Source organism: Cryphonectria parasitica (genome assembly GCF_011745365.1).
Source record: "Cryphonectria parasitica EP155 unplaced genomic scaffold M406scaffold_7, whole genome shotgun sequence".
Lineage (NCBI taxonomy): Eukaryota > Fungi > Ascomycota > Sordariomycetes > Diaporthales > Cryphonectriaceae > Cryphonectria > Cryphonectria parasitica.
Window position 1 is genome coordinate 1,993,327 of NW_024468915.1, and position 11,991 is coordinate 2,005,317.

The following is an 11,991-nucleotide window of genomic DNA, read 5'->3' on the forward strand; positions in this document are numbered from 1 at the left end:
GGTCCTCCCTGCATCCGTCATGGAACGACCAGCCTCTCCATATGTATCCATCTCGAAACATTGTTCCCTTGCGCTGCCTGTCTGATTCGGTAGCAAACTCCTACAGTCAGACGCGTCTTCGTGAGAGAGTGTGTGCGCCCCACCAGACAATGACGAAAGGCAAGCGGTAAAGCTGGAGGAGAGAAAGGCGGAGGAGGAGGAGAGGGGGCCCCGCGCCCCCCAATTCATCCGTCGTCAGTCAAGATTTGAACAACACCGTGCTCAAAGTCCCAGTGTTTGGTGGGGCCTGCTAGCAACGATTGCCGCTCACCGGTGATTTGTGGCCACTGATTGTGTCGAATCGTCCTGCACGGAGCTCCATCCGCGCGGATCTGGCCCTTCCACTGATGATGAGAGCTGAATGGAGCCACGCGGCAAAAGGAACACTCGGTCGACAACTTCTCAGCACAATGGGGGTCTCGATGGGAAAAGAAGGAACAAAAATGAGAGGCAAGGAGGTTGTCATCCTCCCTCGCGCACCAATGTATCCACAGCAACCCTGACAAGCTTGCTGGCTTGCTTGACCCTCGATCGATGCCTGGGCCGCTCTGCATATGCCGTAACTCGACTCCCATGCATGAGACTACTGCACCACACTAAAGCATCTCGGGATGGGCGAGCCGGACGACGAACCCTTGCTGGGTTGACAGCCCTGACAGCGTGGATGGGTGACGGTCTGTCTCTGTCGCGCGCGCAGGGCTGAGCCTCATTCAACTCTGGGCAAGGCCACTCATCCGCTGCTAACATGTACCATACGTCCACGCGCGGCCGTACTCCACTCCCTTCCGAGCTAGAGCTAGCAAGGCACGGCTCCAGAAGATGGAACTCTCTCTCTCTCAACTTTCTTTCGCCTGGGCCCATATGTAGGTCGACCGCTGGCTAAGACGTTCTGCTACGTGGCTGGTGGTTGTCTCCCGTTTTCTTCTTTCCGCGCGGTAAGGGCATATAACATTCCAGTGGCTGCTTCTCCATCTGGCTTCTAGAAGTTCAAGCCGTTCTCTCTGAGTCTCATCTTGGTTTCTTGATACTGAGATCTTCATCAAGGACGACCCTCGGTGTGAAGAAGAACAAAAAAAGAAGGGCCGGAAGGGCTTCATTCGGTATTGGCCATGTCCATACCCAGATAATTCATTGGGACAGGTGTGAGCAAGGTTTGGTCCCTCCAGTCACCGTGAGTGAGTCCTGCGCAACACCCGTATTGGTGAATCTCACCTTTGAATCAGACAATAAGTCCTGACTTCTCTTCCAATACAGAACCTTTTCCAATTGGGCATGGGTCAAGCCCAAAGAGGGCCACACAAGATTCAGCCCTCAGGGAACACAATAACACACCACTTAGCACCTGGCACAGGAACCTGATTGTCCATTGTGTCCCACAGCGAAGCCTTCACTATCACCACCATTGAAAGTGTTCCCATTGTTCTCACGCTCACTTCCACGAGGCCTCAACCTGGAGGTCACTCAATACACTGACTCCCTCTTCCAAACTAGAAGTGAAAAAAAAAAAGGAAGAAAAAAGTTCCCCTGAGGTTGCACTTGCCTAGACTCTCATAGCCTGTTTCCCCCCTTCTTCCTAACGACCGTCTGTGCACCCTCAACCGAATCGTTTACACATCGCTCCGAGACAAATTTACCTCAGAAATTACGATACCCTCGTAAGACGATCGGTACCGTCGACCCTGGACCACGAGCCCCAGAGACAATTTCTCAACAACGAATAACCGGCCCTCGTTTCTGTCAGACCGTGGAAACCTCCCACCGATTCTTTGCTTCTTCCTCGCTGGGCTAGCCTCATGGGCGGCCAAGGATACTGAGTCCTTATACGACGAGGATCCCACACTACACCTTGTCCCGCCAGCCACTTGCGTTCTTGCCTTTCGTATGTGCTCCCACATCGCCCGAGGAGGTCCTGCATGAGCACTGCATAGCAGATGCGGTGGCAACCTTGGTTGGATACAGCTGACAAGATAGATTACGCACGCAGCCCCCCTCCTCAATCCCCGTCACCATGGCCAATGGGTTGGACAAACTGGAGCGGCTGTTCTCCAACAAAAAGAAAGCTGCACACAGCCGTCACACATCCGAGTCTTACATAAACGGCAGTATTCCCGACCCTCGCGCGCTGCCACAGGAAGCCGCCTCACCGTGCCAGTTCCCCCAGTCCCCCTTCATAAGACCAAAGGCCAATGTGATGCAACCGCGCAACGAGCTTCTGCGCTGCTCCCCTCGATCTATTGCTCGCACCAACTCGTCCAGGTCAAAAAGATTTAGCAAGACGTCATCAGCTGGTGACAGCCTCAAAGAAACGATGAGTGATCGACGTCGACCCAACAGCTACTCCACGACCGCCTCATTCCATATCCCCAGCAGGACCTCGTCGCTCCTGTCGAGAAGAAATGACAGATTTCCGGGAGGGCTGGTTCAGCTGCAACTCCCTCGTGAAACCGCATTCGCTGATGGGTCTACACAATCCAAGCCGTCTTCAGAGGCAAGAACATTGCCCCGCAAGGGTGAGAAGCCGACCACCACCATCAACACCACTACCATCCAGAGAGGTTTGTTGGATGCTTTGCCAATCTACCCAGCAGCGCGAGTCGAAACGCCTCCGCCCTCAGATCAGGATGAGATCAGCTTTCCCTCACTTCCCCAGCATGGACATAACCCTTCGACAGTCCTGCTACAGCTCACACCAGAGCCGTCTCCTGAGATGACCCCCCAGCGCGACTCACCGCTCAGTGAGCCCAAGTCAAGCCCTGGGGTGAAGAGGGAGACGGCATCTGCACCATCCAGACGTGCCACAGATGCAAGTGCGCCACTGCTGCTGGATGACGACTGGCGAGACCCATACATTCACGATCCTCAGAGCAACAGCACCAGCACCAACACCAGCACCAACACCAGCCCAAATACAAAAGTCGTCTTCCGCGACCCTCCTGTCGAAGACTTCCTCTCCATGACTTACGAAGACCTTGCTGAGGTTAAAATGACCTACCCATCAGATCCGCCCCCGACGCGCGCACCTCCCCCACCCGTCCTGCCACCAAACGCTCTCTCGCCATTGTCGCCTGTGTCGTCCACATCGCCCATGTCACCCATTTCTCCCGTGTTGCCCTTGGTTCGCAGTCCGATGCCCTCCTCATCACCCGCAATGGCCTATAGCCAGGTAGCTGCCTGGGAGGCCGCACGAATTGCCAAGAAGTTCGATTTCGATGTCGTTTACGTCGCCAACTTCTGGCCGGCCAGGATGAACCATCTACACAACCCTCGGAAACCAAGCACAATGGCAGCTGTCTCGGACCTGTCGCCCACCTCAGCGGCCTCGTCTGCCAACAGCTCCTTCTCGCATTCTATACCCGCCTCGCTGCTCTCCTCACCTGCCTCTGACCGGCACACCACAGCGACGCGCAGCTCGACCCCGCGCAACTCCCTCCAAGGCGCGACCTCCTCAGCACACATGCCCTCGGAGCTTTTTGCCCAGCCTCTGGTCCCCAATCCTGACTGTTGCCCTGAGTCAGGCAGGCCTGTACGCAACTCCGGCCCGATGAGAGGCTGCCTCCTGGCGGGCTACGGCCTAGAGACCATCGCCGCGCCTTTCAAACTGAACACGAGAGTCCACAAGAAGATCCTGCGCACCGTTGGCTGGATTGAGCACCGGAACAGTGCCGCCAAGGAGAATGAGTTTGCGCGGGGCTATGCACGGTCGTTCTACACCGGCTCGACACTGCCTTTTGCCGCTACGCCTTCCACGCCGAGACGCTCATCCGCACCGGATGCGTCTGTACAGGCTTCGTTTGCTGCGAAGTCTACGCCAAGCACGCCGCCTCCTCTATGCACGAAGGAGGGCCCCAAGAGGCACGAAATTGCGCAGAGCAAACACAACGTCAATCGCGGCCTGGTCTTTGTGGCGTATCGTCGGCCTCGCGGTCCAAGTGGTTCGGTAAACAGCAGCACGGCGGAACTGGAGGCGCTGGGAAAGGAAGCTGAGGCACTGGTGGAATTGATACTAGATTTCCATGTGGAGAGAAGACGTTGGGAGGCTGCCCAGGAGGCAAGGAGGGCGAGCGGATGAGAGGCCCCACCCAAGAGCATCTCACCTTGACCTTGCTCCCTTGCATTGCAAAACAGGCTTCCCCTCTGGCTTGATGATACACAACATCAAGATGGGCGATGGGAGGCTGATAGTGTGTTTTGGATTTTATATGTGATGGGCTCCTGAACGAGTTGACGTTCAGGGAGGATGGTTCGATGCAGAGGCAGTGACATCGGACTTCCTCCATATTGCTTGCTAGTACGACACCCAAGCAGCCGTCAGCGCGAAAGGGCGCAGAAGGAAGCTCGGGTGGACGGCGGCATTTGATCTCATGACGAGAGCATGAGATCATCATCAGATGGCAACACCCCCCGGCAGATAGCCTGCAACCGTCTTGACTTGGTGAGACGGAGGTGCTGCCTGTCCGAGGATGCCCATCTCTTTCATATCCTTGAGTCTTCAACGCTCGAGATGTAACGATGCTACGGATGCTTGGCCGGAGACATAGGCTTCTATCTATCTAGCCGGCTGGCTGGCAACCAATGAAATGATCATGACCAATAATTTGTCGCCTTTCTTTCCCTCCCCTTTTTGTGACGCTGATAATGGGGGAGGGGTTTTGTTGGGCCCTTGGACAAGTGACTTGGCTGTGTTACCTGGACGCTGTCCAGCGCGACCATCTTGGAGATACAAAGACACCAAAGCAATACTTTGTTTGCTGTCCGTATCTCCTTTATATGAGAATGTAGAGAAAATGTGGGACACAGGGAGGGCTCGCAATGAATTGGCTGCGCTGTTGAGGTCCCTCGTTAGGTCAGCATCCAGAGGTGGACTTTCGGCCAATGGACTTACATGTTTTTCTCTTGGCCCCACACACAAATGCCGGAAGACGAAAGGAATTTTGGCAGTCTGGAATTGAGGACAGAAAGCCTTGAAGGAAGTGGTTTTGATGGATAGATTTGAGGGTTCTTTTTATTATTTTTTTCTCTTTTCTTATCCTTTCAAACTCGTTAGTCTTAGATTCATTAATTGCATAGCACAGCGTTGCACAATTGATTACCTACTGAGAGGGGGGAAGAAGGCAATGGAGGCTTTTTAGACAGAAAGATTCTCAAAGGATTGCATCGTTCTCACGACTGCGCTCTATATTGTATGCAATAAATAAGTTTAATTTTCTCGGGGAAAAGAGAGCTCTTTCAAGGGTCCTTCGTATTTGTGACGTTGTTTCGTTGAGCATACCGCGCTCTCTTTTTGCCCTGGTTCTTTAAGTTCGGTCACGGGTGTCTGGTGAAGCCAGCCGTTGTTTGCCAATATAATTCTACAATACCAAAAACCAAGCACATACGACCATAGGTAGTGGAGAACTTGGGATCCCGTCTGCTCTCCCCTAAATAAGCCGCTAACCGCCGGATTAGTAGTTAAGTGGGTGACCATTAGCGAATACCCGGTGTTGTATGTTTTGCTCTTTTTTCACTCTTTTTTCTTTGTCTTCGGTATTCTTTCTGGATTTCTCGAGGCAAGCATGATGAGGATTTGTGACGCGCTTTGATCACATATTTGGCTTATTTGGATATCAGGTTGTTTGAGCCGTAAATGTGCAGTCAATTGATTTCCTTATCTCAGCCCAGACCGACAGCTTCAAGATCCTGACATTCTCAACAAGACTATCAAACCAGAACACCGTCTCAGTCAGCACCGCATTTATTCCCTCCCTCTCTCTTTGTTTTCTTCCTTCTTTGGAATCGTGCCCAAATACAGATGGACAGGTTCTTCTCAGATTTTAGTGGACATCGAGACAAGGGAACTGTGCTGAGTCATCATGTACTATAGCTTGTACTAGGACAGGGATGATAAGGTACGACATGGTGTCGTCCGTTGTCCGTTGTCAAGGACCCTTTTGGAAACAACAAAGATACGCTCGAGCATCAATACCGAATTGGGTTCTCAATAGCAGGCACTGGCTGCCCTGACCCGACTTCATTGCCAACCAATCAAGCCCTTCTCTCATACAGGCGCCACAGTCGAGTCTCGGTCGCGAGGGAACTCGCCCGCGCTCCTTTGAACATTGGCCGCCCCAAGCACAGCCTGTCGCTCTGTTGTGTTGTGGTTGTCAAATTGACCAAGCCTTCCAGCTGAGGATCGATACGCCACGATGCATGATCGTCCTCTCGGCACAATTGTTTGCTTCTCTGTATCGTCTGGGCGCGTCTGTCTGACTGGAGCGATCCAGTCCTGGTCAAACTAGCTTGGACGTCCGGGCAACTGACTCCTTCCTACGAAACTTGTCTCATATTTATTTGACGCTTCCACCGCCGACTCTCGAACATGGCTTCCTCCGATAAGGGACCGCTCATCGGTCCTGTCGATGGCACCGCAAGCCCCAGAATGTCCCGCGAGTCCGACTCATCTGTCTCGACCACGAGCATCGTCTTCGACCGTATCAGCGAGCGTCTATCGAGCCATAACCGCTCCTCCTCCAAACGCCGTACCTCCCCAAGCCCTCGCCGAGGCAATGAGACCCCGTATGTGGACGATGATACCCTCACAGACTTCAATGAGGAGGATCCCCTCAAGGAAGAGACCACCAGCGACCTGGAGACCGGGCCCTTCCTCGGGAATGGCGCAGCAGTCACAGGGCCGAAGCGTATGGACAAGACGCTGAAGCGTATGCTTTTCGTCTCTGCCGGCGTCTTTGTTGCTGCCTGGGTCGTCGCACTCGTCATGTTCATATCCTCAAAGTCCTACTTGCATCCGTCCGACTTTGAACACGATCCGCAAGCTACGGTCTCGCGGGGTAGTGGCAAGAAGCTCACCCTGGACACCGTCATGTCGGGGTCATGGGTGGCCAATACACACACTCTTGCGTGGGTTGCTGGCCCGAATGGAGAAGACGGGCTGCTGCTCGAGCAGGGCGACTCGACAGACGGGTACCTGGTAGTAGGAGACGTCAGAAACAAGAATCCAGAGCTGGCCCCCAGCGTGAATACTGCAGAGACGAAAGTCCTGATGAAGAATGGCTGGTTCTCCTACGGCGGGTTACAACATCAGGCCTCTACGGCAACTCCTTCTTCCGACATGAGCAAAGTGCTCGTGAGCAGCGATGACGAACGCGTTTTCAGGCACTCGTCCACAGCCAAGTACTGGCTCTTCGATGTGGCATCGCAGAGCGCCGAGCCGTTGGTCCCTGGAGATGCCAACGCGATTATCCAGCTGGCCAAGTGGAGCCCTGCGAGCAATGCAGTGGCCTTTGTCAGGGACAACAATCTATACGTGCGCTTCATCGGGTCGCAGGAGTTGCGGCAGGTCACGAACGATGGCGGTGCAAATTATTTCTACGGCCGTCCTGACTGGGTGTACGAGGAGGAAGTTCTCGGCGGCGATACGGCCACCTGGTGGTCCAAGGACGGCAAATACCTTGCCTTCTTCCGGACGAACGACACTGCGGTGCCCGAGTACCCCGTACAATACTTCATCTCGAAGCCCAAAGGCAGCCAGACGGAGAGCTCTGACAGCTACCCGCAAGAGATGAACATGAAGTATCCCAAAGCCGGCGCGCCGAACCCCGTCGTGGACCTGCTCTTCTACGACGTTGATCGAGGCGACCAGTTCGAGGTCAAGATCGACGGCGGCTTCGCAGACGACGACCGGCTGATCACCGAGGTCGTGTGGGCTGGTCAGAATGTCATCATCAAGGAGACAAATCGCGTGTCAGATATCATGCGTGTCGTCCTCGTGGATGTAGCTTCGCGCACGGGCAAGACTGTGCGGACCGACGATGTTGGCAAGCTGGACGGCGGCTGGTTCGAGATATCCCAGAACACGCGCTATATCCCGGCGGACGCTACGAAGCAACGGCCGTACGATGGCTATATTGATACTGTCATCTATGAAGATGGCGACCACCTCGCCTACTTCACACCCCTCGACAACCCAGACCCTATCATGTTGACAAAGGGGAAGTGGGAAGTTGAACAGGGTCCTTCCGCTGTGGATCTGAACAAGAATCTCGTGTACTTCATTGCGACCAAGGAATCGTCGATCCAGAGGCACGCCTATAGTGTCAAGCTCGACGGTACCGGTCTCGAGCCCGTGACAGATGTCAGCAAGGAGGGCTACTACAGCTTGTCCTTCTCTTCTGGTGCTGGCTATGCCCTTGTGAATTACCAGGGGCCCAACATCCCATGGCAAAAGGTGATCAGCACGCCGAGTCAATCTGAGAAATATGAACATGTGGTCGAGAAGAACGCAGACCTTGCGGATCGTGCCAAGAAGTACGAACTCCCGATCAAGATTTATGGCACCCTGGAAGTAGATGACGGCATCCAGCTGAACTACGTCGAGCGACGTCCTCCGCACTTTGATCCCAACAAGAAGTACCCAGTCTTGTTCTTCCAGTACAGCGGCCCGGGATCGCAGTCAGTCAACAAGAGGTTTGCCGTGGATTTCCAATCCAGCATTGCCAGCTTGGGGTATCTCTGCGTCACGGTCGACGGCCGCGGCACTGGCTTCATTGGGCGCAAGAACCGCGTCATCGTCCGCGAACACCTGGGCCACTGGGAATCACACGACCAAATCGCGGCGGCAAAACACTGGGCGTCTCTGCCCTACGTTGATCCTGCACGGCTCGCCATCTGGGGATGGTCCTATGGTGGTTACAACACGCTCAAGACGCTGGAACAGGATGCAGGCCAGACCTTCAGCTACGGCATGGCGGTGGCTCCTGTGACGGACTGGCGGTACTATGACTCGATCTACACAGAGCGGTACATGAAGACACCACAAGAAAACGAGGCCGGCTATGATGGGACGGCCATCAATAATGCCACTGCGCTCGGGGAGAACAAGCGGTTTCTGATCATGCACGGCACAGGGGACGACAATGTGCATGTGCAGAATACGCTGACGCTGCTTGACAAGCTGGATCTGGCCAGCGTGGAGAACTATGATGTGCACGTGTTCCCGGACAGCGATCACAGCATTTACTTCCACAACGCCAACAAGATTGTGTATGAAAGTGAGTGAAAAGACAAGGCTCCAGCTCTGCTCTGGTCCAATAGACTATCGCTGACAAATTTTACTACAGAACTGCAAAATTGGATCATCAACGCCTTTAACGGGGAGTGGCTCAAGGTCAGCCATGCAGTGCCCATCGACAAGAGACGCATTGTAGCTGAGATTGAGGCCACGATGGCATAAGGCTGCGAGACCGGTGTGTCTTGCCGCTGGCGTTTGGTTGCTATCATAGAAGGCGCGTCGGCATGGCGTTCGGGTGGCAATTTGTTTCTTGTCTTTCTTCTTCTCTTCCTCAAGCATTATTCATCTCGCATACATCCGTTACCGAACACGGGACCGAGTTCCTGGCATGCAAAAATTATACAATCATTACGATATCTTCTTCATGCTCCCCTTGACCAGATACTGAGCTCGCTGGAGAAGAGGTTGTAACGTTGGATAAACCGTCCACTAGGCGCCAAGAAACAATACTTGGCAGGACTGCACGAAGTCGGGACTGAGTGTACTGGCTTCACTAATCATAACTTGTCGGCGCGCCATGCAGAGTTATTGCTTGAACTTTGGTGAGATGCACCTGGTCTGGCATCTGCTTCTTGCACGGATCTGAATAATGTTTCTGGTTAAAGTTTCGGGAGTGCCAGAGGACCTGGCAGCAAACTTTAATTTAGACAGCACATCCTGACGATCCGGAATGGGCCACCTTGCCCCAGCGAGATGGATCAAAAGAAACGACCTGTCGAGATTTCCAGGAGTTACGATGCCTATCCAGAGACCCCTGTAAACGATGTCGGCCTAGACAAGATTCCGGCTCCTAATTGCTCTCTTCCTCTCTGCCTCCGCCCAAACGTTGTTTCGAAACACTCTAACCATGCTCGGAGGCACAGAACACATGCGTCCATTCATTCCCCCTTTCAACGTCTCGGAGGGTGCGGCCCCTTGAGCCCCCCTGGCCCAAATCAGCAAGAAGACCCCCTGTTTCCTGTATATTCTTCCAAATTGAGCCGGGCAGTATTTCCGTCGCGATGGCATCAGGACAGTACGTCGCAGTGTACAAAATGGCCAGGTCGCCCTCTCTGTGATGGTGCAGATCTTGTCGACATGTCGCAAGAGCTCTTTGAACTTGTGTCTTCTGCCTCTTCTTCTCCTTCTTCGTCTTCTTCTTCGTCTATATTCTCCAGATCGCTGCCCTGTTCATTGTCCAAGTAGTCCTTCCTTTTCATAACAGAGCTCGTTCTCGCTTCTTTTTCCAAAGATGTTTCCTTCAGTCCCCCTCCTTCTCGCTCTCAGTGGTGCCCTGGCGGTGTCCGCGCTGCCCCGTGCAGTATCCAACACCACAACCAGCTGCCCTGTCCTCCTCGACGGCCGCGTGCCCTCCAACGCGACCCTCGACGAGTTCGACGCGACCAACGGCATCTTCAACCCCGACTACGTCAAGGGCAACAACGTGTCGTGGAGCGACATCCTGCTCTTCCCCTCGGCGGTTCCCGCCTCGCGCTTCGACAGCGGCAGCTACAAGCCCCTCGAGGTGACCATCAACAACGCCTCCATCTTCCAGACGCAGTACGGCTTCCGGCGGGCGGGCTTGCAGTTTGCGGCCGACACCAACACGGGCAGCCCCGGCTACGCGGGCGTCGTGACGCTGCACTGGAGTGTGCGCCAGGACCCGGCGCGGGCGCTGAACCTGAGCCATGAGTATCTGAACGTGTGGCACGAGAGCGCCGATTACAGTGCGGACCAGATCATGTTCCAGGCCGGGCAGATGATTGATTTCCCTGACCTGCCGAGCGACACGTTCAAGATCTTTGATCGGAATTCGGCCTTGCTTTGGAGCACCGAGATTGAGGAGGATGAGTGGCAGAATTTTGCTGTCACGCTGGACATGGACGCAAAGTGAGTTGACCTATATACATTCTCCCCTGCGCCGGCCATTTCTATTTTGCATTATTATATGCTGACTATATTCTTCTCTTCTTCCCTCCTTTTCTACAGCACCGTCCAGTTTTACTACTCTGTGGGCACTGATGCCCTGGCTGCTGTCACCAATATCATCTCGGCTGACCTGTCCGGTGACGGCGAATATCAAATCGGCATCCTCAAGAAGCCCACGGGGTCCTCGGATGTTGTCAACTCTGGATACCAGGAGGCTCCGTTTGAAGAAGGCCAGATCTATGGTGGTCTGTTTGTGGAGGACAGCACTGGTGGTTGTATCTCTCTGTAATCAGCTAACCTACACGGTGACGCGATGAGAGAGGAAGGGAGAACGACCATGTAAATTGGAATTTTCTGTCTATTATTGCTGCCGGCCACCGTCCTGCGATATAGTTACGAAACAGAATCTGATCAGCATAAATGTAATGCATCTGTCGCCTTGCTCACTTGGGTTTGTAACTTCTCAAAGTTCTAACGAATCAATATCGGTGTGACCTCTACAGCCTCCATTTACTCATCGCAGGAGCATTCAACTTCCTTTTCTCGTGGCTAGCTTACCAGACTCGTGCCCTCCCCCCTCCTCCCTCCTCCTCCCTCATCTCCTCCTCCTTCTCCTCACCAACGTTTCTTTGTTCTGTTGCTGAACCAGTAATCCTGGGTTCACATGTAACAACGGCTCAACAATTCCCAAGCGCTAATGGTGCTATTTTCGGACTTTTCTCATTAAAAGAAGAGAAGATAAAAAAAAAAAAAACACTTCACATGTCAACCTGGAAGCCAAGCAAGCTCGTATTCAACTTGATTGATTCCCCGCAAAAGCACCTGCCGCACTCACGTGTGCCTCTTTTTAAGCAGTTGCTTTGCTGGCCTCCAAAGGATGCCCTGAAGTCGATAAGCTAAACGGTCCAACCGTTGAATACGCCGGCCAAAATTGGTGATGGTGTACAGACTATGCGAAGATCGGCAAGATCAAGCTGCTG

General features: G+C 53.8%; 4 protein-coding genes across 4 annotated transcripts; 3 read left to right on the plus strand and 1 right to left on the minus strand.

Annotated features, from left to right (window-relative positions):
- Nucleotides 1-2,047: 2,047 nt before the first annotated feature.
- Nucleotides 2,048-4,108, plus strand: M406DRAFT_72625 (uncharacterized protein; the record flags this gene model as incomplete). The annotated part of the gene is made up of 1 exon (XM_040925557.1): nt 2,048-4,108. The coding sequence occupies one exon, from the start codon at nt 2,048-2,050 to the stop codon at nt 4,106-4,108; it is 2,061 nt and encodes a 686-aa protein (XP_040773620.1).
- A 1,272-nt stretch (nt 4,109-5,380) lies between these two features.
- M406DRAFT_244445 (uncharacterized protein) lies at nt 5,381-5,539 on the minus strand (the record flags this gene model as incomplete). Its single annotated transcript, XM_040916261.1, has 1 exon — nt 5,381-5,539. A coding segment is annotated over one exon (159 nt), but the record flags the coding sequence as incomplete, so codon positions are not given.
- A 915-nt stretch (nt 5,540-6,454) lies between these two features.
- On the plus strand, nt 6,455-9,458 carry M406DRAFT_294395 (uncharacterized protein; the record flags this gene model as incomplete). Its single annotated transcript, XM_040919136.1, has 2 exons — nt 6,455-9,083; nt 9,153-9,458. 2 exons carry the CDS (start codon nt 6,455-6,457, stop codon nt 9,263-9,265), a joined length of 2,742 nt encoding a protein of 913 aa, XP_040773622.1. The 3' UTR covers nt 9,266-9,458.
- A 541-nt stretch (nt 9,459-9,999) lies between these two features.
- On the plus strand, nt 10,000-11,435 carry M406DRAFT_323640 (uncharacterized protein). Its single transcript, XM_040919794.1, has 2 exons — nt 10,000-10,972; nt 11,072-11,435. The coding sequence occupies exons 1-2, from the start codon at nt 10,335-10,337 to the stop codon at nt 11,298-11,300; spliced, it is 867 nt and encodes a 288-aa protein (XP_040773623.1). The 5' UTR covers nt 10,000-10,334; the 3' UTR covers nt 11,301-11,435.
- The last annotated feature ends 556 nt before the right edge of the window (nt 11,436-11,991 follow it).